At 54.1% G+C, this 26,793-nt stretch overlaps 8 protein-coding genes across 8 annotated transcripts; 6 read left to right on the forward strand and 2 right to left on the reverse strand.

Annotated features, from left to right (window-relative positions):
• Positions 1 to 3,725: 3,725 nt before the first annotated feature.
• Positions 3,726 to 6,002, forward strand: GLN1 (glutamate--ammonia ligase; the record flags this gene model as incomplete). Its single annotated transcript, XM_053173583.1, has 5 exons — positions 3,726 to 3,728; positions 3,874 to 3,909; positions 3,989 to 4,081; positions 4,994 to 5,903; positions 5,962 to 6,002. 5 exons carry the CDS (start codon positions 3,726 to 3,728, stop codon positions 6,000 to 6,002), a joined length of 1,083 nt encoding a protein of 360 aa, XP_053042631.1.
• Positions 6,003 to 7,555: 1,553 nt separating this feature from the next.
• On the forward strand, positions 7,556 to 9,157 carry COL26b_000619 (uncharacterized protein; the record flags this gene model as incomplete). Its single annotated transcript, XM_053173584.1, has 1 exon — positions 7,556 to 9,157. One exon carries the CDS (start codon positions 7,556 to 7,558, stop codon positions 9,155 to 9,157), a length of 1,602 nt encoding a protein of 533 aa, XP_053042632.1.
• Positions 9,158 to 14,382: 5,225 nt separating this feature from the next.
• Positions 14,383 to 15,688, forward strand: COL26b_000620 (uncharacterized protein; the record flags this gene model as incomplete). Its single annotated transcript, XM_053173585.1, has 2 exons — positions 14,383 to 14,638; positions 14,706 to 15,688. 2 exons carry the CDS (start codon positions 14,383 to 14,385, stop codon positions 15,686 to 15,688), a joined length of 1,239 nt encoding a protein of 412 aa, XP_053042633.1.
• A 3,422-nt stretch (positions 15,689 to 19,110) lies between these two features.
• Positions 19,111 to 20,430, reverse strand: COL26b_000621 (uncharacterized protein; the record flags this gene model as incomplete). The annotated part of the gene is made up of 1 exon (XM_053173586.1): positions 19,111 to 20,430. The coding sequence occupies one exon, from the start codon at positions 20,428 to 20,430 to the stop codon at positions 19,111 to 19,113; it is 1,320 nt and encodes a 439-aa protein (XP_053042634.1).
• A 937-nt stretch (positions 20,431 to 21,367) lies between these two features.
• Positions 21,368 to 22,342, reverse strand: COL26b_000622 (uncharacterized protein; the record flags this gene model as incomplete). Its single annotated transcript, XM_053173587.1, has 1 exon — positions 21,368 to 22,342. One exon carries the CDS (start codon positions 22,340 to 22,342, stop codon positions 21,368 to 21,370), a length of 975 nt encoding a protein of 324 aa, XP_053042635.1.
• A 1,061-nt stretch (positions 22,343 to 23,403) lies between these two features.
• On the forward strand, positions 23,404 to 24,063 carry COL26b_000623 (uncharacterized protein; the record flags this gene model as incomplete). Its single annotated transcript, XM_053173588.1, has 3 exons — positions 23,404 to 23,632; positions 23,681 to 23,877; positions 23,935 to 24,063. 3 exons carry the CDS (start codon positions 23,404 to 23,406, stop codon positions 24,061 to 24,063), a joined length of 555 nt encoding a protein of 184 aa, XP_053042636.1.
• Positions 24,064 to 24,139: 76 nt separating this feature from the next.
• On the forward strand, positions 24,140 to 25,240 carry COL26b_000624 (uncharacterized protein; the record flags this gene model as incomplete). Its single annotated transcript, XM_053173589.1, has 3 exons — positions 24,140 to 24,432; positions 24,504 to 25,083; positions 25,133 to 25,240. The coding sequence occupies 3 exons, from the start codon at positions 24,140 to 24,142 to the stop codon at positions 25,238 to 25,240; spliced, it is 981 nt and encodes a 326-aa protein (XP_053042637.1).
• A 526-nt stretch (positions 25,241 to 25,766) lies between these two features.
• Positions 25,767 to 26,748, forward strand: COL26b_000625 (uncharacterized protein; the record flags this gene model as incomplete). The annotated part of the gene is made up of 2 exons (XM_053173590.1): positions 25,767 to 25,981; positions 26,118 to 26,748. The coding sequence occupies 2 exons, from the start codon at positions 25,767 to 25,769 to the stop codon at positions 26,746 to 26,748; spliced, it is 846 nt and encodes a 281-aa protein (XP_053042638.1).
• Positions 26,749 to 26,793: the final 45 nt, after the last annotated feature.

The raw sequence follows: 26,793 nt of genomic DNA on the forward strand, positions 1-26,793 counted from the left end.
TACGATGTACGGGTCTTACCCTGTCGCGTGCTGATTTGCGGGGGAGTGGGAGCCCATCTTGATACCGCCGTATCGGAGGGGCATGTGTGGTTGATATGACTGACTGGAGACTCGACATCACCAACGACAGGTCGGCATCTCGATCCTGTCGAGGAACTTGAGCAACAAAAAGGTGACCTGATCTACTTCGGTGACCATGTGGTCAGCAGCATCAAATCAGCGGTTTCCCCTAGAGCGCTGGGCGACTCCAGCTTTGTGCATGCTGCAGTCTCTTGGACGTTTGGGGCTGCATATCAGCCAGATATTTCACTCAAGGCTTGCAGGAGACGGGCCACGGCAGGGCAGCAGGGCCATACCCATGCGGATTGGCGCTGCCTCCGAAGATAGCTTCGACATGGTCGTCGCTTCGTGGAGACCAAGTTTGGGGGTTCGCTGACGAAAAGAAGCTCGAATATTGGCCGGAAGGCCTATCTGCTGCTAGTGATTCCCGAAGGTTTGGGGAAGATGGCCCTCCCGCTGTCGGAGTGAGCGCGCAATACGGGGTTCCCTTGAACCCCCCAAATGACTCGAGACGAGTTGTAAACTCGGCTTCTCTCACAGGATACCGACAAACGAAGCCATCGCACTGACCACACTTCCAGATCTAACGTCTGGATTCCGGAGTGTCTACGTCTGGCCCGGAGCAACACCGACCCCACCTTTGCCCCTCGCCGCATCACAAATGGGTCGACTTGTGTCGATAGCTTTGAGCGGGAGATGTGACCGACGGGTTTTAATGGTCCTGATTGGGATGCCACAAGATGCGCATACAAGTACAGATACCTTTAAACGCATTCAGGGTCAGGTTTTTCACTCCATCGAGGGGTTACAGGCGCACAAACGGAGACGCACAAACTGCAAGACAGCCAACGTTGAGAGGGTTGTCTCGATCTCACTGCCGGGACGCGGTCAATATTGGGTGGAACGACACGCCGCGCACTCGGTCGGTGGGCGAGGCCGGAGCTTCCAATCTGACCAACAAGAGACGGCACGAAGGAAGCAACTCCTAGAGGATGATTACCTGTGCCGCCAGCAGGCATAGCCATGGCAAGGGTGGGAGATTGATGAGGAAGGAGAATTAGCGCACCACGGCGTGCGCCGCGGCGACAGTTGCGCCAGGCGGCGGGATAAGAGGATTTGTGCGATGAAGAGACGATTCGATATCGGTGCTGGTAAGATGAGATTGTGAGTGGCTGGGCCACGATGTCTCGTCTTCTAGGGTCCTCTGGCGGGGGGCGTCAAGGTCAAGGTCGTGGCCAAGGACGAAGTCAAGTCTCGGTACCTCACGAAACCCCCCAAAAACAAGTCGTAGCGCACAATGCCCCGAGAATTCAGCGCCAGGAATATGCAGGTTGTCGCAATACAGCCAGACGATCGTCGGCGCGGAACCTTCATAGGTGCAAGCGACGGTCTCTTCCTCTCTCGGGGTATTCACAACCGCCAGACGAGGGTCAAGGCCTGTCTAGTCCTGCCTTGAGCGCGGGGGAAAGGCCGAGATGACGGAGCCGGTTGTCCGTTTTGTGTACATGCCGAACATTGTCTACAAAGGCTAAAGTTTGGGAAGCTGTCTCGGGAAGACCTGACTAGAGATATGTCTGGAAGCTGGAATGGCGAGATGAGATCTGCTGGAGATTAAGACTGGAGACGGGCATGGGACGAAACACAGGAACGCGAACAAGCAAAGCGCATGCAAGTGCGTGGTGGAAAATCTTACTCATGAGCGGCCGTTTCTGGGAGCCAAAGTTCCAGTAGGCTGCGGCTGCCGCTCGCAGGCAGGCAGGCGATGGGCGGTCTGGATTCTGGAACGATAGGGAAACTGACCGCGGACTGTCTGTGAGACAGAGCCAGGAATAGGTAACTCAGTCAAGTCGCCTTTGGTTTTGGAGCCTTCGAATTGAGCCTGAACGGCCGGTGCCACAGCCACCACCACGACCACACCTTGATCCGAGGAGCTACGGGCAGGCGACAGCGACAAGCGACGGCGAAGGCGACGGCCAAAGAGCTTTCCAGCGGGCGGGCGAGGGCAACAGCGAGTATTCGACACACGAGCACCTCAGCAACTGAGGTGATCCAAGGATAGAAACAGCCCCAGTGGAGCGAGACGAGGCAGGCGTGGATGTACCGGTACGTACCCCGCGTTGATGGACCGCGCTTTTGGAGGGGCCTCGAGGCGCGGGAAGGGTTGCGCTTGGCAGTGACACTGTACCGAATACTTGCAGTACGGCAGTCTGTGTCACTGTTGCTTTCTTTCTTCATTGTTGGCTGAGGTCAGGTTCTGCTGCTGGTCTGCTGCTGGTTCTCGTCAACAAGTGCTGCGCTGCGTGCTGCGTATTTTTGCGTAAAAAGGCACATTACCTACCTATGAAGGTACCTCGCTGCAGTAGGCGGGTTGCCTCCGGCGACAGCTGACTGGCTCCCCTCGGGCCCTTCTTCCAAGCCCCCTTGTGCGCGCATGTCGAAGTCATCGTCACACGCTTCACGAAAATTTCATCAACCCTTGGCTGTGGTTTTGGATTTTATTTTCCTATCAGCGGTCTCTGACTTTTGGGGACTAGGGTTGACAGAACAAAACCACCTCGATGGAGGCGCAAAGAGGAGCTCGCTGCATGGCGACGATGAAGTCGACGATACCCTTAGGGGTGAATGATCCGCCCGTCGCATTTCCGTTTCTCTTGGAGACATGACGGCCGTTGGTGCAGGACAGGGCCGACGGGGCCTTGGACGGGGAGGGGGACACTGTGGTACATTTTCCGGTACGTCGCTTCCAAAGGCACGATGACGGACGGTGCAAATTGACGAGGCCAGTACGGTCCTGAAGCCGGGAAAAAGTCAGTCATGTCGCTGTCTCTGAGACCCTGGGAACACTGTGAAGGCACGTCCACAGGTGGCATGTATCTGTGGTCCCCCAAACTCAGCGCTGGCGAGCGAATCACAGGGCTGCTGTTTCCGGGTCCACACCCCACCACACCCACCCCTCCACCCCACCGCAATCGATACCAGCAGCCAGAACCAGCCACACCCCTGCAGCCGCGATGGGCAGGCCTTATCTTGGGCTGAGGGAAAGTGTGGGCAGTGGACACCCATTACTGGGCTGCTGCTGGAGACGAGACCTGGACCTGCTGGCGGCATGTCCATTAGCACCTCAGTGTGTGAGGGAGGTACAGGAGGTACCTCGACCGCTGGACAGAGGCGGCAGGAACCTACCCAGTTTCTGGACGGTAAGGTACGAATACCCAGCCGGCCTGCCCAGTACGCTTCTGTACCACGCGCGTCAAAGGCCAGACGAGGCAGGATGCGGTCATCCCAAGTATCCTGATGGTACCTGGCGGGATCGGGTACGTTCATCTTCAGTCGGTACGGCAAAGGTACGCAGTACGCAATATCCCGCCCAAGATAGCTGGGTTCAAAGGCATCGCCGCCAGTCACCTTGTCCAAGTCGCCCAGCCCATGCCTTCCTCCTGGACACGGCCACCGAAAACATAAAACCCTCAACCGCCCCGGCGTCTGTTCCCTTATCGCAGCTCTTTACTTTTCACTCATCCTCTATTCTATATCCTCTCGTCTTCCTGTTTTCTAGATCTATAGATCTACCTGCTTGAACCTTTCCTCGATCCTCAATTGACCCGTTGAGCCTGTCATCAAACTTCTTCCTTTTTTAAGCTTTTACACACACACAAACCGCAAAAATGGTGAGTCCTCCTGCTGCTGCAGTTCTGCGCAGAAAAACCCACGTCATTCCTATAACGACCCGGTCGATCTGCCCCTCGCTGGTCGATGCGGTGTTGCGGAAGAATATCCAACATGGAACCTGCGCTAACATGACTTGCTCAATAGGCGACAGAAGCTGCTACGGTTTCCAACCCCAACACCGTGAGAGGCACCCGCCTACGCTGATCCCGTCATCAGCTTCGATCTACACGAGAACAAAATATGCTGACTACCTGTGTAGCTGGCCAAGTATCTGAAGCTTGACCAGAAGGGCCAGATCATGGCCGAGTACATCTGGATCGATGCTGACGGCGAGACCCGCTCCAAGTCAAGGGTATGTCTTTTTTCCCGATAAGCCGCGTCTCAGTCTTTTTTATTTTTTCCATTTCTGTCACACCCGCCGGGCGCTGGCTCGGTTCGCCGCCCGCAAAATCGCCCGCACTGCTGCAGCCGGAGAATCCTTTACACGAGCAAAAGGATACGCCTCTTCCAGCGTTGGCCCGCCACGCGTTGCAGCTGAGCCGGTTAATGCCTCTCACGACCTGCGGCGGCGGGCGCAACAAAGCTGGGGAAGCGGCCCAGTGTTTTGAGGAATCATTGCCTCGGGGTCTCTCCGAGTCTGCCCCGGACTGAGATTTAGGCGGGCTGCTGCAGCAGGTTGCGGCGACGGCAAGCACTGGGGCTTGGCGGGGGTCAAACCACCGCCTGCCCCGCGGATGCTGTGTTGGGTGTTGGGTTGGCGGTCGTTGTACGTACCTGCTCAGCTCTGCTCGGCTGGGCTTCTGGTTATTGCCAGTAGCCGGGGCTGCTGGCTGACAGGATTCGCACACGACTCGGTTCTGCAAGGAACCCCACCCCACCTGGCTGGTGCAGCGACTCCGAGGCCTCGCCTTGCCTCCAGCTGCAGGGTTCAACGCGGCATCTCGGGTATTGCAGGTCTTGCAAACAAAAAGTCTAGAGGTGTCTTTGTCCGCTCGCCGTCGGGGCGCATCCTTTTTGCCGGTTGGCCAGCCGCCGGCGCGACGTGATAGCGGTCACGACCCCACTGGCGATCGGTCCGAGACCCAAAAGCCCCGAATGAGCGACTGGAGCTCCCCGCTTGAGCATCGTCAGTTCGACGACAAGGCGCATCGCATGATGTCAGCCTTGCCGGCCAAAGTTGGCCACGCGCCGAGCATCTACCATGCCCAGACTTGCATCATAACGCCACATTCACGACATCGATACTGACAATGTGTGCCTACAGACACTCAAGGAGAAGGAGTACACCCCCGAAGACCTTCCTATGTGGAACTTTGACGGTTCCTCCACCGGCCAGGCCCCCGGTGACAACTCTGACGTCTACCTGAAGCCCGTCGCCGTCTTCCCCGACCCCTTCCGTGGATCCCCCAACATTCTCGTCCTCTCCGAGTGCTGGAACGCCGACGGCACCCCCAACAAGTACAACTACAGACATGAGTGCGCCAAGCTCATGGAGGCTCACGCCGCCCACGAGCCCTGGTTCGGTCTGGAGCAGGAGTACACTCTCCTCGACCTCAGCAACCGCCCCTTCGGCTGGCCTGCTAACGGTTTCCCCGCCCCTCAGGGCCCCTACTACTGCGGTGTTGGTACCGGCAAGGTCGTCCAGCGTGATATCGTCGACGCTCACTACAAGGCCTGCTTGTACTCTGGCGTCAAGATCTCTGGTACCAACGCCGAGGTCATGCCCGCCCAGTGGGAGTTCCAGGTCGGCCCTTGCGTCGGCATTGAGATGGGTGACCACCTGTGGCTCGCTCGCTTCCTGCTCGCCCGTATTGCGGAAGAGTTCGGCGCCAAGGTCTCCGTTGACCCTAAGCCCATCCCCGGTGACTGGAACGGTGCCGGTCTGCACAGCAACTTCTCCACCAAGGAGATGCGTGTTGAGGGTGGCATGAAGCACATCGAGGCTGCCATCAAGAAGCTTGAGGGCCGCCACAAGGAGCACATTGCCGTCTACGGCGAGGGCAACGAGAAGCGTCTCACTGGCCGCCACGAGACGGGAGCTATCGACCAGTTCTCTTACGGAGTTGCCAACCGTGGTGCTTCCATCCGTATCCCCAGGGAATGCGCCGCCAAGGGCTACGGTTACTTCGAGGACCGTCGTCCCGCTTCCAACGCCGACCCCTACAGGATTACTGGTAAGTCTACAGCCCAATCAACACCAACATTACTTTGCGATGCTAACCATCGTCTCAGGTATTCTGATGGAGACCATTTACGGTTCCGTCGACAACTAAAGGGGATGACTAAGAGAGAGGATGGTATACCCGATTCAAGACTTCGCCTCGTTTTGAATATGCTTTTATCAGCGTGTTACATAGATCAGACTAAGGTTATTATGGGTCAATGAGAATTAAAGAAGGTTCAAACAATTTTTCGCGACTACTCGTCCCTACGTGCATGCTGTTACGTCGCCCACATGCTTGGCGACGTCATTCGACCGCGTTGCGGTGAGGCGCGCGTGACAGCACCGTCGGGCTTTCCACCGTCTGACCGTGCCGTGCGAACCGTTCAGTGGGCGTTTTGCGACGCCCGTACGGACACATCGTGAGTTTCGGCCAAGACGGCCGTTTTATCGGTGTGTAAATGAAAATGTTTGGAGAAACAGCTGTTTATCCTATTTAAAGTTTTTGGGTGTTTAGACTTTTTTGATGCCCAGCCCGCGCGCAAAGTGGTGCAGCATTGGATCAGACGGAGGCGCCCCTCCGTTTTTCGGAGGTTTGCGCAGTCTGTACGGCGTGCCTCACTGTATGTACGGTGATCTCATGGGGCCGTCTGAAGTTTGTCGTGATGTGAGACAGCGAAGACGCAGGCGGCTGACATGACATGTGGTTGCACCGCACTTTGTACATGAGAATCGAGGCGGTGAGCAGGTCAGAGGAAAGGTTTTTTTTTTTAATCCATGGGGGTGTTTGGATATGGTTCTGGGATGCAGGTTTGGGAGGCGAGAGTTATTAGACAGGCGGAGGGGAGTGGGAAGTGTGGCTCGGTGAGATGTTGCCTTGTAGAGAGAGGTGATGGGTGTGTGTTTGCCGAGTTTGCGGGATGTGGTTTTGAGGCGGCGCCTTGTTTGCCAAGAGTGGCGCGGGAAAGGTAAGCTGGGTAGGACTACCTTTTGAACCGCGGGGTTGGTTGCACGGTTTGTGTTGATGCTCCGATGCTCCTGGGTCAGGACGGGAGGTCTTGGTTCTTGGCGGTCTTGCGTTTGTGTCGACGATGGCAGGTGACGGGTTCTTTGGTGGGAGAGATGAAGGGGATGAGGTTGTCATGATGGTGTAGTTGAGCGTGGGTGAGAGGGGAGCTTGAGGCATACAGAGAGACTGCTGCAGTAAGACTCTAGAGGGCTCGCAAAGAGTATTGCTTGTTTGAGGAGTCAATGTTTACTCTAACTAGAACACGAGCATCATGGTTTCTGTTACACTTATTTCATCGTGCAGGCCATGGAATTCTCTCCCTTTCCCATGAGCTTAACCTTGAATTTGCCATGAGCTTTCTTTGAGGAATTCCACCGGACCTGAGCTCCCCGGCCCCGCGGCTTATCTTATCGGCAAGGTGGGGTACACGCTAGTCCCAAATAAGCCTAGCGTCCAAAGAAATTCTCAATTCAGATCTTTTTTTTTTTCCTTACCAGAAGCTTTCAACCTCCAACAAAAATATTTACCAGCGTCCATCACGACGATACCTTCATTTTCTTGCGCTGCAGGCAACCACCACCCCAATTGCGCCCCTACACCCTCTCTTCGCACGACCAAAAAACACACACTATCTAGATCCAACAAACACAACCAAAATGGCAGCTACCGTGGGACCCCTCCCGCAGGTGAAGCTGCCCTCGGGCCCGTCCCCGGTGACGGCCGAGCAGCGCTACTGGAAGTCCTTCAAGAACCAGCTGCAGATCCCCTCGCCGACGTCGTACCCCATCACGCACATCTCCTCGACCTCCTCCGACGGCCTCTTCGCCGTGACCACCGGCACCCGCGTGCAGCTCTACTCGTCGCGCACCCGCAAGCTCGAAAAGACAATCACCCGCTTCGCCGACGTCGCGCGCTCCGGCTCCCTGCGCCGCGACGGCCGCGTCCTCGTCGCCGCCGAGGACACCGGCCGCATGCAGGTCTTCGACACCTCCTCCCGCAGCATCCTCAAGACGTGGAACACCCACAAGCAGCCCGTCTGGGCCACCCGCTTCAGCGACTCGGAGCTCACCACGCTGCTCTCCGCCTCGGACGACCGGACGGTGCGCCTGTGGGACCTCGTCGCCAACGACCCCACGCACACCCTCGTCGGCCACCAGGACTACGTCCGCTGCGCCGAGTTCATGAACGGCACCAACACCATCGTGTCCGGCTCCTACGACGCGACCGTCAAGATCTGGGACCCCAGGATAGGCGGGCGCAGCAACGCCGCCGTCATGACCTTCAAGCACGCGGCGCCCGTCGAGGCCGTCCTCCCGCTCGCGGCGAACGGCACGACCCTGCTCGCGGCGTCCGGGCCGACGGTGTCGGTGCTCGACCTCGTCGCCGCGCGCCCCGTGCACCAGATCGCGAACCACCAGAAGACGGTCACGTCGCTCGGCCTCGCGTCCGGCGGCTCGCGCCTCGTGACGGGCGGCCTCGACGGCCACGTCAAGGTGTTCGAGACGACGGGCTGGAACGTGGTGTCGAGCACCAAGTACCCGTCGCCGATCCTCTCGCTGCGCGTGCTCGCGGCGTCGAACGCGGCGGAGCACGCGGACCGCCACCTCGTCGTGGGCATGCAGTCGGGCGTGCTGTCGGTGCGCACGCGGCTGACGGGCCCGGAGGCGGCGCGGCAGAAGGAGCGCGAGCGCGAGATGGCGGCGCTGCTGGCGGGCACGCTCGACGAGCACGACAAGCTCGTCAAGGGGAAGAAGCGCAAGCAGTCGGCGATGCGGCGGCTCGAGGCGCTGGGGGAGGGCCAGGCGGAGGTTATCGTGGCGCAGGACGCGCGGGTCAGCCGGAGCAAGGAGAACGCGTGGCAGAAGGCGCTGCGGCACGGGCGGTACGGCGCGGCGCTGGACGTGGCGCTGGACGCGCAGGGGAACAAGGAGTACTCGCCGCTGGGCGTGCTGACGTTGTTGATGGCGCTGCGGCACCGGTCGGCGACGCGGGAGGCGCTGGAGGGCAGGAACGAGGCGACGGTCGCGCCGGTGCTGAAGTGGACGTGTGATCATATCATCGACCCGCGGTATGTGGGTGTTTGTGTCGAGGTCGGGCTGTTGCTGGTGGAGCTGTATGCTGAGTATGCGGAGGCGAGCGCGGAGCTGTGGGAGGGGTTTAGGATGTTGCAGAGGAGGGTGAGGCATGAGGTTGAGAAGGCGCAGTTGGCGTGTCAGACGGTGGGGATGGTGGAGAGTTTGATGATGGGGGCTGCTTGAGGTTGAGAGGTCTTTGTCTGTCCACGTTCCCGGCTAGAGGAAGTGGTGTTGAGAAGGGAACCGGGTTGTATGGCTGTAAAGATGATGGAGAAGGGGGAAAGAGGAAATGGATTACACGGTATTCTTGTCCCCGTGGAAAGGACCCTCTTGTTTGATTCTGACTTCTTGGTCACTGATGCATTGTGATGGCGTTGGGGCGGATCGAAGGAGGGGAATAGGGGGAGGAAACAAAAAAAAGACGCAGAAAAGTAATTTGTGTGGTGTAGAATGGCCTCCTCTTTTCGGAGGTCGTTTGTTGATAGATTGAATACCCTCCAGGTCTGTGTTTAAGCATTTCACGGATTCTTCTCGAGTGAGTGTGTGATCTAAAGATGACAGTTGTGATACTCTGATGTTGCGGTCCTCTTGTGGTCACTTACATAGTAGTTTGCTATCGCACGTATGCTGTTGGCTATCTGGGAGGAGGAGATCAAGAGAAACGACGACGACGACGACGATGACGATGACGAGAGATAACCAAGATCAAAGAGAAAATGATGATGACAAGCTACTGCACCCAGAGAGCAGACCATGAAGTCTTTAACTACCTCAACCGAGTCAATATGGCGGACAGCTATTATACGCTTCTCATGAACAGAGAAGTAATGCAGGCGGTCTCTATTTCGCCAGCGCTTTACCTACCTTCCATTTCCGACCAAAGGACTTCAAACAAGTATATAATGGAGCCCCATGAGATGGCGTACTCTTCAATAATTCCACTGGCCATGACAGACATGGATAGTGAAAAGCCCATGCATCTTGCCCCCGCCTGAAACGACAGACGATGGCCCCATTCGAGTCTGAGAAACCGCGCGCGCCTGTGTGGTAGGAAAGTCAGGCAATCTGTCCACTGGTGTGAAGGTCTGGAATAAGAGAGAAAGACGCAAAGATGCTGGACGGCGGTCAGTATCTTGGAGTAGGGAGTAGTAGGTAATGATGTTATTTTGACTTCATGTGGGCCGCGTCGAGCGAGTCGTTGGCTCATAATGTCTCCAAGAGATGGACCGTAGGGCCATCGTTATCGATTAACGTCTTTCAAAACTTTGCATGCCGGTTTCGTATGCAATCTTCAGCGAATGTCTTTGGGAAGTCGGTCTTGGTGTGGGTGGTTTGGTTGGCGATGGAGAGAGGAAAATGGTAAATAAAAGGCTTCTAATGGTAGTTTTCACTTTAGAACAAGCGGCGAATGTGTTTGGTTGTCTACGCTGGATTCTGCTTTCTGACCAGAATGCGACTTAACCTTTGCCACGATCCACGATGTTGCGAGCATACACTGCAGAGCTAACCCGCAGACCTCATCGTCTCCAGCTTGGTATTTTGGGCCGCTGTCAACTGAAGTGTATTCAAGCAGAGTAAGAAACTCACAAGGGAATGGCATATATGACTGAAGAATGACTGGGGTCCTCTATGTAGGCTGCAGGCAAACGGTCTCCCTCAGAGCGTTGAATTTTACGCCTGCTTCTGGTAAGAGATGGTGGAAAGCGCGCCACTGGTGATTTAGAGAGCCAATGACGTCGTCGCGCACCAGGCTTTATATGCTACTCTTATGCCCTGCAATAGCTCGAATAATGCCCTCGTCCCAGACTTTCAATTCATAATTTGTATGATGAAACCTTGCATGTATTTTTCCTGCACGTGATCGTTGTGAATGATTACGCGCCTTCAATATCACGGCTGATCTCCCATGATCTCCAGTTGACGCAAAGATACCCGATGAACAGCCAAGTCCTTCAACCATAGACTGCGCAAAACAGACGCAGGGAAATATGTACCGTTCAGCCCCATTCCCTCAACCTTTAGCATGTCACAATATGCGAAACGATCGCCAGAGTGCTGTTCAATTGTCTCGGCCCATGAACTGAGAACCCGAGGAGCAAATTCAAACGACCACGTACTCTGCCAAGTGACATTCCCTATCAAGTGAGTTAGCCCTCGTGAACATATCTCGGTCTGGCAATCTTTGTTCCACATAGGCAGAGAATCAAAGATTGCTCGAGGAAGATCTTACCGCCATTACGATTGTAACGGAAAATGCAGCCTTCTTCTGTGCCGCGTCCATACCAGATCTCCAGAACACGTAGCTTGGGCATTCTCCGAGCTGCATTGGCGGCAGCATGAAGAAGATTATTGACCTTGCTCCAGGATTGACGTGCTGATAATGTTTGCGACGTGAGCGCCAACGTTTCGAGACAGTCCCAGGAGTCCTGAATCCCGGCTCTCTGTTCAGTGGGGTCTAAGTCATCTCTAGGCCTGAATGGATAAAGAAAGTCCTCAGCGTCGACGATAAAGGACGCGGTTAGGCTCTCCAAATCTTTGCTAGCAGAGATCAGAGCTAGACCAAGCTCCCGATTATTGAGCCGAGTTGCGTAATCTTCTAATAAGTATTTGAGACAGGAAAAGAAATTCCTATCAAAGTCTTCGAATAGTGTTAAACGCTTCAAAGTGGTCGGTATCCAATCCCTGAATATGTGACAATACCCTGCATTGCGTCATCAGTCAGCAGCAAGAGATTGGACTTTGCGTGACTTAGAGTCAAGCGGGAAATGTCTCTGTAGAAAAGAAGAAATGAATAATGGGACTTACGGCTGTCGAATGTGGCCTGAGCCTGGTGCGAAGGGATTTGCGGGGTTTCGCATACGACATCTTGGAGCCCTTTCAATCTCTCGAGGATTTGGCCGAGACCATCAGGATGGATCAGTCGGTAATTTTGCCTCCTGATAAGTAATTTGGTAACAACGCCTACTTCTGGTAACCATTTCTCAGCAGAAAACGGCGGACTATCGTCATAATTTGGTGGAACGATACAGAGACCTTTTAGACCATGAATGCGGAGGCAATGTGAAAACACTCTTTGGTCATCATTTATGCGTCGGCCAGATTCCCACAAGTGATTGAGGTCGTGGAACTTGGGATGCGTTCTGTCGGCTAAAGTTGCCTGGAAGTTCCCTGGCGCATCTGAGTAGGGATTGTGCGTAAAGTCGTACTCTTTGAAAAAGTGTTCTGCGTCACTCGGGGAGTACGCAGATAACTCTAGCGTCAAACCTCTGTCGCTTCGGTCACTGGAGTCATTCCAGGTGCTTAGACATCCAAAGAGCACTTTGAGAGCATCTGTAAAGATCACCCGATTGCTGATCCCGTCCAGGGGATCTTCCACTAGCCGGCACGATCTGCAGTCGTAAGGATTGAGCTCGATGCGAAGCCAAACATGATTGACCAGTTTTCTCCTTCGACCCTGAACGATTCTTTTGAAGTCTGAGAGGCATTGCTGAGTCAATAACAGCATCCCAAAATGTTTTGCCTCGAAGAAAGACTGCCATTCCGTGCAGACCGTTGCGAATATAGCAGTGCCTCGTCCGTCTGGTTGCTCGCCAAGGTCGCGCTTTGGTTTCTGGTGACTGATGACGAGCTCGAGAATGACCTGGCGGATCTCAAATGGCAAAGTGGGCCAGGCGAACATTTTTGTTGTGAGTCTGGCGTTTAACTGCATATTATTTCAGCCAAAGACATAGGAGTAGAAACACAGCTTTGGGTACTTATTATAGTCTACTATATTAGGAGTAGCAAGAGAAACAGAAAGAGGAATAGGAAAGGAAAGCTTAGAAACCAGAGAAATAGAGTCAAAAGTGACGATTCTACGTAAAAGTTAATAATAAAACTTTTGAAGTCTAGATTTGAGGGCCCTTGTAGTAAACCTCTTTGGTTAAGAGGCTTTTTTCGCATGTGGCGGCTTTTCTTTCGTCAACCCATCTCTTCATTAATCTTTGGTTCTCAGCACGACAAACCAGTCCGTTCAGTCTTCAAAGACCCCAAAACATCTAGCGAATATCGTGATGCGACCAAAGATCTCGCCTTCGTTCTCAAGACACCATGTGAGACCTAATCTTCTTGCTTGATACTAAAGGTGGCTTTTCCTTCCTTGAACTTATCATCGACCTTGTTTCCTAGTCACCAGAGGATTATTGGTAATAGCTCACTCTATAGATAATTGGAATAATTCGAAAATTCTCACTAACGTCGCCAGCGGCGCTGGACTGGTTCGACTTCCTATTTCCGGTCCCAATAACGTTCTTCTCTGGCCTCTGGGATGACAAATGCTGGCCCGGTATGCACTCGTTATTCAGCCTCTGGCACAGCGTATTATGAATCTGTATGAATTCACCCGCCATGAACAGCTCCCAAGAACTGCAAACAGTCTCGTGAAGTGGGAGCAACGGAGATCAATGCAAAACATGAATCCATTGGTCGTCGCACTACAGATCAGGTCAATGATCCCTTCATTCTGTCATACGCACCGAATGACATGTGAAGTGGCAGACGCCCCAACATTTCAATGAGGGAAAACATTCTCACGATAGTAAATTTGCTTAGAAAGAACGGCGAGCTGCTCTCGGGCTGCTGGCGTACGCGTACAAGACAGAAGCTAAGCCCGGCTGGGAACTTGTGCTACCCTAGCTTCGAGTCCACAACCCTGGTATGTCGATAGCCATGATGCAAGACACGGCTGGACCGTACAAACCTGACTGCGTCTCCGTAGTAAACGTCTATTCTGGAAAGCGTTTGCTCGTCACCCGAGACAATTGGTCCAGAAGGCGCGCTACGGTGGAAGAGCACAGGAGATGCTATCCACAGACCCCACAAGGCATTACGCTTGATTTTATCTTTAACCCCTGGCTTAATTACTCCTTAAAAAATCCGAACCATTCGGACGTGCAGGTGATTTAATTAAGGCCGCTCTGATTCGTCGGTGCTTCCCCGCAAAGTACGGGAGTCGCACTAAGATACACCCTCCGCCGCCTAAGCTCCCACATACCGTGGCTTGGCATTTGACTACAGCCTCAATCGCACCCGTTTACAGTCTATGCCGACGCCAGAACCCATGTTGTGGCACAAAGATGATGACGAGTCACCGCTACGTACGCAGTTTGCAAAAGATTGCGGAAGCATACTCGCCCTGCCAACTGGAGTCGGTAGTCGGGAGACAAATCATCATGGCGATGTCTTCCCTTGCTGAGCTGGTGTACATAAGTACGATGAGAAGCAGTGGATGAACTTCTCTTCTTCTTTTCTCACCACCACCAGTCTTCTTTCGCTCCTTATCGGTTGCTCTACAATTTCCTCTCGCTCGAGGTTTTAACATTTTTTTTCGGCTTCTCCTTTTCGACATTTAACTTTCAACCCAAATCACCATGGTTGCCATTACCCGCGTCGCCGTGGCGGCCTCTCTCCTCCTGACCGGAGCTGTTGCTCACCCGGGTGAGGAGCATGACCCCCAGGTCCACAAGCGTGAGATGGCTCTTCGCCGCTCCGTTGCCGCCAACAACCGCCGGGCTCTCAACGCTTGTGCCGGCTCTGCCGCCGATGTCGCCCTCAAGCAGCGCGCCATCCAGCGTCGTGATGCCAAGCTCAAGGAGCTCCGCGCCAAGCGATCTATTGCTGCCAATGGTAAGTCTCAAAAGCTCTTTCGTGGATTCAAAATCAATTTCTGGAATACTAATAAATCGACTTACAGCCCCCATCCGCCGCCGCACTGAGGAGAACCTGAACACCTGGGCGGCCGTTGATCACGCCTCTTCGGCGGGATACACTCTCGATACCGACCCTGCGACTCTCTTCGCCCAGAATGCTAGCTGTGTCGTCGTTCCCGAGACCACTATCGGTCCCTACTGGGTTGCTGGCGAGCTCATCCGCAGCGAGATGACCGATGGCCAGTCTGGTGTGCCTCTGCATCTCGATGTCCAATTTGTTGATGTCGCTACCTGTGCTGGAGTGCCCGAGATCCTGATCGACGCTTGGCACTGCAACGCTACCGGCGTCTACTCCGGTGTCTCCGCCACAGGTCAGGGCGGCCTCAACTCCACCTTCGGTCGCGGTGTTCAGCAGACCAATGACGATGGTGTTGTTGAGTTTGATACCATGTTCCCGGGCCATTACACTGGCCGTGCTACTCACATTCACGTCAAGAGCACCTCCGGCGCTACCGTCCTCGACAATGATACCTATGTCGACGGTACCACCAACCATGTCGGCCAGCTCTTCTTCGATCAGTCCCTCATTTCCGAAGTTGAGGCCGTCACCCCTTACAGCACCAACCAGCAGGAGTTGACTCTGAACTCTGCCGATAGCATTGCTTTCGGCGAGGCCACCGATGACTACGACCCGTTTGTCCAGTACGTTCTCCTCGGCGACGACATCTCTCAGGGTGTTCTGGCCTGGATCACCGTTGGTATCAACACCACTGCCGACTACTCCAGCTCTGCCAGCGCTGCCGCTCACTACTATGCCGGCGGCGGTGTCGACACCTCCTCTGGAAACTCTGGCGGTGGCCCTGGAGGAGCTGGTGGCCCTCCCAACGGCACCTTCCCCAGCGGCGCTGCTCCTAGCGGTGCTGGTCCCAGTGGTGCTCCTCCTGCCAGCTCTGTCTCTTCTTCTGCTGTCTCTGCCACTCCCTCTACTTCCGGAGGCTCCTGCAAGCGCAAGGCCAAGCGTCACTAAGCATCTCTAAATGCATGGACGTAACATAGCTTGTATTCTTCTATTCTTGTACTGGGGCGCCATGATACCCATTGTGAGACCTTCAGAGACTGGTGCTGGGTCTGACAAATGGCGAGTTGCACCTTCTTCTCGAAAGACTCTTTTGAACAATTGTATCTGTATGGAAAGAAAATAAAACCGATTTGACCAAAGTTTCTCCAATTCTCTTCTGTAATTTCCTGTGACTATCATGATTTTCCCCATGTACCATCTATCTGACTTTGCCGATGTGGTTAGAGAATAAGGACCGACCAAGCAAAACCAACGCTCGCTTCGGGAGTATTGGCCGATCAAGTTGCAGTCCCCGTCGTTTCTGGCCCCATCCTGATGCATAAAGCGTTCATTGCAATTGCCCGTCCAATAAGCGCCAGCTGATCACACTGTTGGATTCGTTTCTGCCATTACGTAACAATCGGGCTCTTCCAATCACCCAAAGCCGAGTTGCATCCGACTGAGGGGATTTCGAAGTTTCTAACCAAGTTGCAGACAACGAACGCGACACTTTAGCCAAGGTCGCTTCTTCTGACCCAGGTACTATGCTTACCGCAACTGCGTATATTGAGCTGACACTGCCACCTCTTCCCAGGAATCTTTTTCAATATGCAAAACAACGAGCTCACGGCACCATCTCAAACACCAGATGTCGCCTTGGAAATAAAAGATAATGGCTACTCCAAACCGACGTCTTCCTACGGTCATAGAAATGAGTCCGAAACAGACTTACCGGCACCGTTGGTGCTCGCTTTAGGTCAAGTGGTGTCAAAGTTGTGCTCGGTCTGCCGCGAATTTCCCAAGGGAAGAATCGCCATAATACTCAACGACGAAGAACTACACACAGACTTGAGCCCATACCATCATTCCGTATCGTCTTTGCGAAGATCTGTAAGCGCCAGGTGCTATCTCTGTAAAAGTCTTCTGCAGAGTTTCGATGGATCCGAAATGGCGACTGGTGTGAGCGATGCTTGTTCTATCCAATGCACCATGAAGATTGCGGATGATATCAAATTGACTGGCCACGAAATTTCGCTTTCGTTATATTTATTTGACAGCGAAGGGCACAAGGTGACAGGCGCTCGGTGTGGCCCACCGTATGCAAGTCCCAACTTGCTTGCATCCATGACTTTTAACTCTTTAACCAACTGGAAATCGAGTCTTGGGCCGGAGTTCTTTCAAGGTACGCTCTATGATTACAGGTGGCTTATTACGATTAAAGCTGAACAGCGCCAGACCCTGCCCCCAAGACAACGAGTGCAAGATCTGCAATGAGTATGGAACTTGCGCGTAGCTGGTATGAACAGTGTTCGAGAGATCACACTACTTGTCGGACTTGGAAGCTGGATTCACGCGTTCTGCCGACCCGTCTGCTTCATGTCTGGAGACCACACGGTTCACATACCGTTTCAGCCAAAATCTGCCAGACAAACGAGTTACCAATATCTACTCCATATGCGACGTTGAGTCATTGCTGGGGAAACGGCAACTTTCTGAAAACGACAAGCGTTAACTACGAAACATTTCAAAAGGAGGTGCCCGTTCATGAGCTACCGAATACATTCAAAGATGCAATGGACGTTACTTTCGAGCTTGGTATCCAACATATCTGGATAGATTCTCTTTGCATCATTCAAGACTCGAAGGGGGATTGGACTAATGAATTGAAGATGATGGGGGACGTTTATAGATACGCGGCATGCAATATCGCGGCAACCAGTTACCAGAATGGCGAAACGGGGCTGTTCGGGGAGCGACCCCTATTGCCATTTGCGAATCGTCTATGGTATGTCGATTGCCTTCTAGTTGACGATACGAGACCCGACTGGAAGTTGAAGGAGCTCCGGTTCAATGGGTTTTACATGGATATTGATCTCATCGACTACCAAAAACATATCACTTTCAACGACCTCAATTCCCGAGCGTGGGTCGCCCAAGAACGAGCTTTGTCACCCAGCATCCTTCATTACACACCAGGAAAGATCTGGTGGGAATGTAGTCAGCTCATAGCCAACGAAACGTTTCCGTTGGGTGATTGCGCCGAGTGGTATCAAGGTCTTGATCCTCCAGAGGGCAACATACGGTCGTTGAAGAAAGATGACGAGGAATCTGTGTACTCGTTCTGGAGAGACTTTACGAACCACTACGCCGGCACTTACATCACCTTCGAAAAAGACCGCTTGGCCGCTGTGGCTGGTTTGGCGCATACTGTGGGCGAGCTGCTAGACGATAACTTCGTTGCGGGTTTCTGGGAGAAAGATCTTATAAACTCGTTGCTGTGGACCCCCAGAAGATACGCTCTCCGCCAGATAAAAGGCTTTCCAACAACGCAACTAGTTCCGTCTTGGTCATGGGCTTCTTTATGCGGGGAACTCGAGACATAGATTTACAGCTTGAAGCCCGAATTTAACAGCACAGACACTAAGCTGAGTTGCATCTCTCTCAGAGTACTTTCTGACACTGTTGGCTTCAAATCCGACCTCCAGTTGGATTCGCTTGAAACGTCCGCTGTACGGGGTCTTGCCATCCGTGGACCATTGAGAAAGGTCAGCACAGATATGCTTGCCAGCACTGGCTTCTGGAGGACCTACAAATCGAAAGCAGTCAGCAGCTTTTCCTCATGGCAGGAAAAGAAGTCCCTGAGTCCCGAGCTGGTTGAGAACATTGCGCATGATCAGGCGTGGCCGTTGAATGATTCCACTCATCTGCTACCCTTGAAGAGAACATGGAATCACAAGGGGATAGTTGGTCTCTTGCTACAATTAGTCCCTGGGACAGGAGACCAAGCCAAATTTCGTCGCTCAGAATGCTTTCACATCTCATTCGAAACGGCTAATGAACGCAACATACATGAATGCCTCGGTCTTCTGGATCGGGATGGGGTGTGCCAACCTGGATATATGTTCGAAGAGCGCGGGCTTCAAGACATTGTTCTGATTTGAAAAATGCATTTGTGCATGCTATCGTGGTCCCGTTCTTCCTGCAGGGGGCGCCTATTACCGTTGGAATATCAATACAAATCCAGAGCAATTCCGTCCGCAGTTCATCTCGAAATCTAACAGTCTCACTTCCGCGTAACCTAGTCTCTCAAGCGTACACAAGCCACTAAGCCCTCACTGATTCCCAGGCCCCCGATAACCACATACCTGCCCTCCTGTTCTATCTGAGGATTGAACCAAGAATTATTACTTTGCAATAGATTTATCAGTTGCAATCGATCTAACTACTAGTAATACTTAGCTCTAAGCTTTGATGTAGTAAAGATTTCCTATATATTAACCTACTCAAGCTACAGATATTAACTGCTAAGAGAGTATAGATTAATAAGCATTCACGAAATAGCGACTTGTAAAGATGACGCTTAGTTATCTAGAAACTCTAGTTAGAAGTACCTAGTCGTCGTACAGCCTAAGACCGTTCTCCTCCCGCGCCCGCCGCCTCATCTCCTCGCTTGAGCATATCAACAACTCCCAACTAGCCGCATTAGCCTGACCCGTGGTCGAATAAACGTCCTCGTCGGGATTAGAGTTCATCAGCGCAAAATCATGGGCATAGATCCCGGAGTCGAGCCACGTCGTCGTCGGCTCCTTATTGCGGACAGCCGCGTCCTCACACTCGGAGTTTGTTCGCAAGTCCACAATATCGCACCTCACTTCCTTGGCATGTTGCTCCAGGTAGTCGACATAGTAGTTTCTGTTGGGGCTGTTTGGCCAGCTGCGAGTCTGTGCCTGCCGCGCCTGGTCCCAGAGCTCCGAGCACGGCGGCGGCGCGAGATCCTCCCAGAGAGCCCTGTAGTCGCCCGCGATGCATGCCATGGCCACTTGCAACTTCATATCAGGCCGGCGGCGGACGAGCTCCTTCAGCGTCTCTTCCTCTGGAATCAGGGGCCACCAGATCATCGCGGGCACTTGGTGTTTGCTGGGGCTGGAGGGTGTGATGTGTGACAGGTCGTTGACCATGATGAAGCGCGCCAGGGCAGCGGCCCTGATGGAGCGGCTGCTTGGATCGATCTCCTGAAGATACCACCACTTAGCAAATGTGGTGTTGTGGTAGATGCCGCGAAGGACGGCCGCGTGTTCGTCGTGGAGCATTTTTGGCCGGCGGAGGCGGACATATCGTTCAATATTCCCCTCATAAGCCGCCATGAGGATCAAAGCATCCTTGTTGGTGGTCGGCAGGTGCGAGAGGAGGGGCGTGTAGAACAACGCAATGTGCTCAGGGGCGAGTTCCTCATTGTTGGTCTTTTCCGATGAGGTTTCGTCGATGTTGTAGTCTTCGGCGATGTTGAAGTAGTGCTTACCCCAATCCTGGTACTTGTCTAGCCCGAGTCGGACGTCCAACGAAGACCGCACAGCTGTGTCACCATTCATAAACGCGGGCGAGGTCGGCCTGTCGGGGTGGGAAGACCGGGAGTAGTCGTCGAGAATTTTGTAGCACACAGGCTGGCGCATTATCGTGTCGAATATGGCTTTAGATCCTTCGTTTGAGAAATTGTCTCTGGCCTCTTCCGCGATGGAGATTTCAGGCAGGAGACCGAGTTCGTCGTAGAGGCCGGCATAGCCAGCTACGGCACAGGCCCGGCCGACCACATACCGCATGTCGGGGTAACGCTTTGCCAGTTGACGGTACGTTTCTTCGCTAGCCACGTCTGGATACCAAATGCAATACGGCTTGTCATCGTCGGATGCCATGTTAGGGATGGTGTTGCTCATAATAAGCCGAGCGTTGCGGGCGCGAGAAATGGCTTTGTTGTGCGACTCTGAGCAGAGCCTCTGGACTTCCGACGTTGCAAAAGCTTCATGGTGCCGAATACCGTGTATCACGCACGCCGAGACCCATTGGCTAAGATCAGTCGGCAGCCGGTGGCCACGGAGTGCGTCTCGATGGTCGTCGCCCGGCGGCGGCCGTACTATGAACGCATCGTCCATCCTGTCAAATGAAATCAGTTATCTCAGTCGGAGGCACTAATAGCATGGATTGAAGATGAAGAAGAGGAACACGGTCCAGTCAAGGACTCGGCGGATGGACAAGTCCTTTTTAGTATCCGCGCATGTGTTGGAGCTACTGGAGAGAGTGTAAGTAACTGACTGCATGTTTGTATCTGCGGGTCACCCTAGGAATTCGGGCAGGTGTGTTTTGCTAGCGCAAACAACCCTGGTCATTTCCCATCAACCCCTGCATTGTGCCAACGATCTTTCAGGTTCAGATCATATGGACTAGTTACGCTTATCGAAGTCGCGTTCTCTATGAATCTGAGATCCTACAGCAACGTCTGTGACCGGGAGTCAAGACGAAGCTTTCTAGACCCATAATATTTTTAATAAAACACCGTGACCCTATCCTGATCTACAGCGCTGTCTAGCGGCCTAACCGTCTTTCAATACCTCCATCACTCCCCCTCTGAAGCATACTTTGTGCAGATGCACGCGTGCTCCTCGTAGGTAATCGCAATTGAAGGAGCAGAGGCCTGTCAACCCGCCCGATAAGCCATCTCTCACGGTGCCACCTGCCATGGAGTCGGTCAGCTGCTGTTGCAAGAGACGAATATGACGCTGAGGTCCTGTAAATGACAGACTGTTAGTTATTTTGATATAGCGGTATAGAGAATGTTAGTTTGGGAGTTGTCTACTAATATAGCACTAGATCGTGTCATAGACTTTGGAGGAACTCGACCAACAGCCTATTTACACCACTCTCGTCCTCAAGCATAACCCAGTGCCCTGTATCAAGCACCTCGAACCTGTATCCGCCCTTTGCCCACGGCCTTGTCATTTGGTCCTGCAACCCACCCACCGTCATCTCATCCCTCCCACATCCCACGACCAACACTGAAACTTCAAGCCCCTTCTTCATGTTCTTTTCGTCCTCCCATGACATATTCTCTCTCAGAGCCTTGTACCAATTTGTCGGCCCAGTCCAGCCACCCTCTCTGAACATGGCCACTTTATCCTCAAAGTAGCTGCCTGTTTCGTCACCGAAGAGGTGACTCTGCGCAATACGCCCGGCAGCAACCCACTCTCTCGCCTTATTTTTGGGTCCAAGATTCGCAGCCATGACTTCAGGGGAGGCATGCATCAGCGACACCACGCTCTCAACATTCCGATCCATCAATTCCACCCCGCCTTTGTCCGTGAACAGATCCCAGTATCGAAAGCGTTCCTCCCCTGTCATCTCCTTCGTCATTCGGTTGATCATTTCAACATCGAACTTCTGGCCGGGCACAGCATACCCGACGTCCAGGAAGACCAGACCTCGGAAGCGGGAAGAGTAAAAGTGGTAAAGTCTGCTGAGAAACCATGATCCGAGGTCATGACCGACGCCGACTACAGCCTCTAGAGACTCGGCGTCAAGGATGGCGGCAATATGTGCGCTCATCGTGCGCCAGATGTATTCTTGCGGGTCATGAGGCTTGGATGTCCCGCTGTAACCTAAGAGATTGGGTGCGAGGATGCCGTAGCCGAGGGAGATGAGGTGGGTGAGTTGCGGGGCGAAGTCGGCAGCACTGGAGGGAAAGCCATGGAGAAAGAGGGCTGTTGGAAATGATGATTTGGAAGGTTTCGAGACGTAGTACTTGTAAGAGATTGTAGGAGAGATTTGGAGGATTTTGGATTGGATTGAGTCCATGTCGAATACCTTCTCTATGATTGTCAAACTATTTTCCTTCGAGAGCTGTGGTGCAAGTTTCCGCTACTGACGTCTGATGACAAACCGTAATAAGATGGAAGAGATTTGAATATTCGAGACTAGGTATACTTAATAGTGCGATGGCTCGGTCTTGGAGACTTGACAGTATGACATCAAAAGTGTACGAAATGTTTCCGAGCTACGGGCTTACTAAGATCTCACCCGAACGGGTAGACTTGCACATCGTCAACACCTTGTTAGCCTTGATGATCAACACCGAAGTCCTTAATGAAGGTGCAACCAATGTACCCATTTCGAAGACCTAAACTCCATCTCCAATGCTGAGAAACCGACCAAGCTCAAATCCGCCGCAACGTATGATACAAATGCCCTCGACGACCAAACAGGCAAGTCACAAAAGCGACCCGCCCTCCGTCATGTACGTGCAAACAAAGTTGTATGCATCTGCAGCGCGTCAGCACTAATCGGGTCCGAGGCGTGCATGAGATCGACACCGGCTGCCTTGATACGGGAGAGACATTGTTTGCCCAGCGCCCGGGTAAAAGCCGTGAAATGGAGGGGAGGCAACACCAACAATCCCGCAAATCCATCGCGGGCAGATCCGCGCCCGCTTTTTAATATGTCGCGCATGTCGTGCTGGGTAATCGGTGAAGTCGGATTCGCCGCCCTTCCCGTGCCGCGGCCGTGGATGTGTATGACAAACAGCGTCAGGGTTGGTGGTCTTCCATCCACACTTGCGGCGTCGAGCAATGAGATGTGAACACGGCGAAGGTGATGGCTCGCTGTGCTGACTGCGTGTCTCTGTTGGAGAATGTGTCATTGGAAGGGTGGTCGCGGGGGCTTCTCTTGGTATTGGGAGTTGTCTGGCGATACCCCGCATGATGGACGATCAGGAGAGCACAAGAGATACGCGGTTGCCGCCGCCAAGCATTTGAAAGGTATATAGAAAAGGGGGCATTTGCCTTGTCTCGAGATTTTGCCCCTTGTCGGAAACTCATGGCTACAAGTCTGCCTAGAACCAAAGCCAATTGACTTTCACGATGGCTCTTGCAAGCATTCCCATACCATCCTCAGGCTCGATCCTCGAAATCGGCCTGCTTGCCATTTCCGCAGCTCTCATTCTTCGCGTAGTCTATAATCTCTACTTCCACCCGCTCTCCAAGTACCATGGTCCATGGTATGCAGCGTCCTTCTCTCTAGTTCATGCTCTCATCTCCGTCATGAAATATGAGCCGGAATGGATGCTTTGGCTGTCAAAACAATACGGAAGTAAGTGTAGACCTCAGCCATGAGACCCTTTCAGCTCATCATCCACAGCCGATAAGCCAATCCGCGTTGCACCAACCCTTCTTCTGTTCCCTCAGTCAGCTGCCCTCAAAGACATCTACTGGGACCCAAAATGCAACAACAAGTCCATGTTCTACGGCACAGGCTCTCTTGGTCCGCCGCACTTGTTCTCGACCCTCGATGGAAACGTCCACAAGTCTCTTAGGAAAGCTCTTGGAGGGCCTCAGGTGCTGTCCTCTCCATCAATGTCACTTAACTTCTCCATCTACTAATGTCAATGTCAGTGGTCCATCGGCGGCCTCAAAAACAACTGGGAATCGCGCTTCGACTCCCACATCCAGCTCTTCATCAGCCGCATGTCCGACTTTGCCCGCAACAACGAGCCCGTAGTCCTCTCTGACAAAGTAGCGTAAGCAACCACCTTCTTGCAGCCATCTGACTACCTCCGCGTGCTAATTCTCGAGAAAAAGCGAATTCGCCGCCGACATCATGACAATGGTCTCCTTCACCGACCCCTGGGGCTTCGTCACCAACTCCCGCGACGAGCGCAACATGCTCGCCAGCTGGCGCCGCGGCCTCTTCTCCTTCGGCTTCGTCAACCGCTTCCGCTGGCTGCGCGACCGCGTCACCCGCGTCTGGTGGGGCCACTTCTTCCTCCCGAGCACGAGCGACGACGTCGGCATGGGCTACCTCATGGCGCAGGCCGACAGGCAGGTCTCGGAGAGGGAGCGGCGGATGGAGGAGGAGGCGTTCACGCAGGAAAAGCCTGATTTCATGCAGCTGTGAGTTACCTTACTGCAGAAGAGACTGAGATGGGGTGTGAAGTCTGTTGTCTGACTCTCAGAAACCACAGAGCCCTTGAAGCCCGCATCGACGGGAAGCCCCTGACGTCCTCGCAGAAGCGTGCACATGTCACGCTGCTCATTCAGGCCGGCGCCGACACGACAGGCACAGCCCTGGGTAGCACTCTTCGCTTCCTCCTCACACATCCCTTGGCCCTCGCCCGCGCCCGCGCCGAGATATCGGCTGCCGAACAGGCGGGCCACCTCAGCCCGACGATTCAGTACGAAGAGACGCGGACGCATCTGCCCTTTTTCGTGGCGTGCATCAAGGAGGCGATCCGCCTGCACCCGTCCGCGACGAACCTCTTCGCCCGTGTGGCGCCGGCCGGGGGCAAGGTCGTGGACGGGACGTGGGTGCCGGCCGGGGCGGAGATCACGGCTAATGCGTGGGTCGTGCAGCGGGATCCGCGGCTTTACGGGCCGGATCCGGAAGCGTTCCGGCCGGAGAGGTGGTTAGAGGGGGAGGTTGGGGGTAACACGAAAGAAGCGATTAGTGAGATGGAAGCTTGCATTTTCGCATTCGGGATTGGGCCGAGGGTTTGCCTGGGGAAGGATGTTGCGTACATGGAGATGTACAAGTTATTGCCCGAGGTAAGTTTCATGATGTGCGGTGCGGGGTTGTGTGCTAATCTCTTGTTAGACTGTTCGTCGCTTTGATTTTGATATGAAGAGAGAGGGCAGGATTGTCGTTGTGGGTGGTATTGCTTATAACGAAGACTTTGTGGTTCAGCTTAGAGTGAGGGAGTAGACAGTTGATGTTATGACACGGTAGATGTGAGAAACAACAGGATGGGTCTTTTCACCAATTGCATCGTCTTTGGTCTGTCGTTTCTAAGAATAAAATTGAACTGCTTAAACTGAGGCGCCTTATCACATCAAGTATAGTAAAAGCAACATAACCAGTGCCAATGGAAGGTTGGGCGAAGCAAGTCTCCTTCAGACTACTCATAGTCTACATGCACAAAGTCCCCCACCTGCACAACTCCCCCACCATCCGCATAAATGTCCTCGCATAACTTCACCCAACCAACCTCCGATCCCGACCGACCAACCGACCATCCATTTCGTCACCACGCTCGCCCGTCCAAGGGTCCATCAGCTCGCGTGCGACCCTTGACGCATCCATTTCCCTTCCGCACCTCACCTCCCAACCCCCCCCCCTCAGTCTTTTCCTAGCGACGTCCTATTCCCCTCCAAATGACACAATCTGCCTTCTCAATATCTGAACCTACGTAAAAGACAGACGGCCGGAGCCCGAAAAATAGCATGAGGACATGCTCCTCCGCCGGCTCAATCCCGCAGCGGCCCGTCCCCTCCGCTCCGCCGGCGCGATCACACCTGAACACCAGCACCGAGCACAACCACGCCTCCGAGCGTGCGCCGCCCGCGCCTTCACGACGTCGCGCAGCTTGCGAAATGACGCCGCCGCCGTGAACCACTACGAGACACTCAAAGTCGCCCACGATGCCTCGCCCGCCGAGATCAAAAAGTAGAGCTCCCCCAGCCATGATCCCACCACAGCTTCCTAGCTCCCAAGCTCCCCGTGTCCTCCTCGCCCTCTGACCTGCCACCCTTTCAATCGCAATCGAACCTCCTATAAAGCTAAGTAACAAACAACACCACAGATCCTTCTACGCCCTCTCCAAAACCCACCACCCAGACCACAACCCAAACGACCCCTCCGCAACCCGCAAATTCCACGCAATAGCAGAAGCCTACTCCGTCCTCGGCACCCCCGCGAAGCGCTCCGCCTACGACCGCTCCCTCCCCTCCTCCCACCACCACCACGGCGCCCGCCGCGGCTCCTACCACAGCAGCAGCACCGGCCCCGCCGGTGGGCGCCCGGCCTCAGGCCTCTCCCGCCGCCGCACGACCTTCCGCGGCCCGCCGCCGAGCTTCTACCGCTCGGGCGGCTGGGGCGAGCACTCGGCCAAGCGCCGCGCCGCGCACGAGAGCAACACGGCCTCCGACGCGACGGGCGCCGAGCCCGAGAGGCCCGGCATGGGCTTCGGACAGGATCCCTACGCGCACAAGCGTAGCGCGGACGTGCGTCACTTTGACAGCCGGGAACACACGCAGACGCAGGCGCGGCAGGATTCGAGGCGGGCGCATAGGATCATGGGGCAGGAGGTGACTGTGGGACACCAGGAGACGTCCGTGGGTGCCTTCTTGAGCGTGGCGGGGATGATGTTTTTTGCGTTTCTTGTCCCGTACATGATATTTGTTGGGCCGCGGAAGAAGGACAAGAAGGCATAGATGGGGAAGAGGGAAGGTGATAGACACACAAGAATCTCACGACTT

This window comes from Colletotrichum chrysophilum, assembly GCF_026319265.1.
Source record: "Colletotrichum chrysophilum strain AFK26 chromosome Unknown scaffold_2, whole genome shotgun sequence".
Classification (NCBI taxonomy): domain Eukaryota; kingdom Fungi; phylum Ascomycota; class Sordariomycetes; order Glomerellales; family Glomerellaceae; genus Colletotrichum; species Colletotrichum chrysophilum.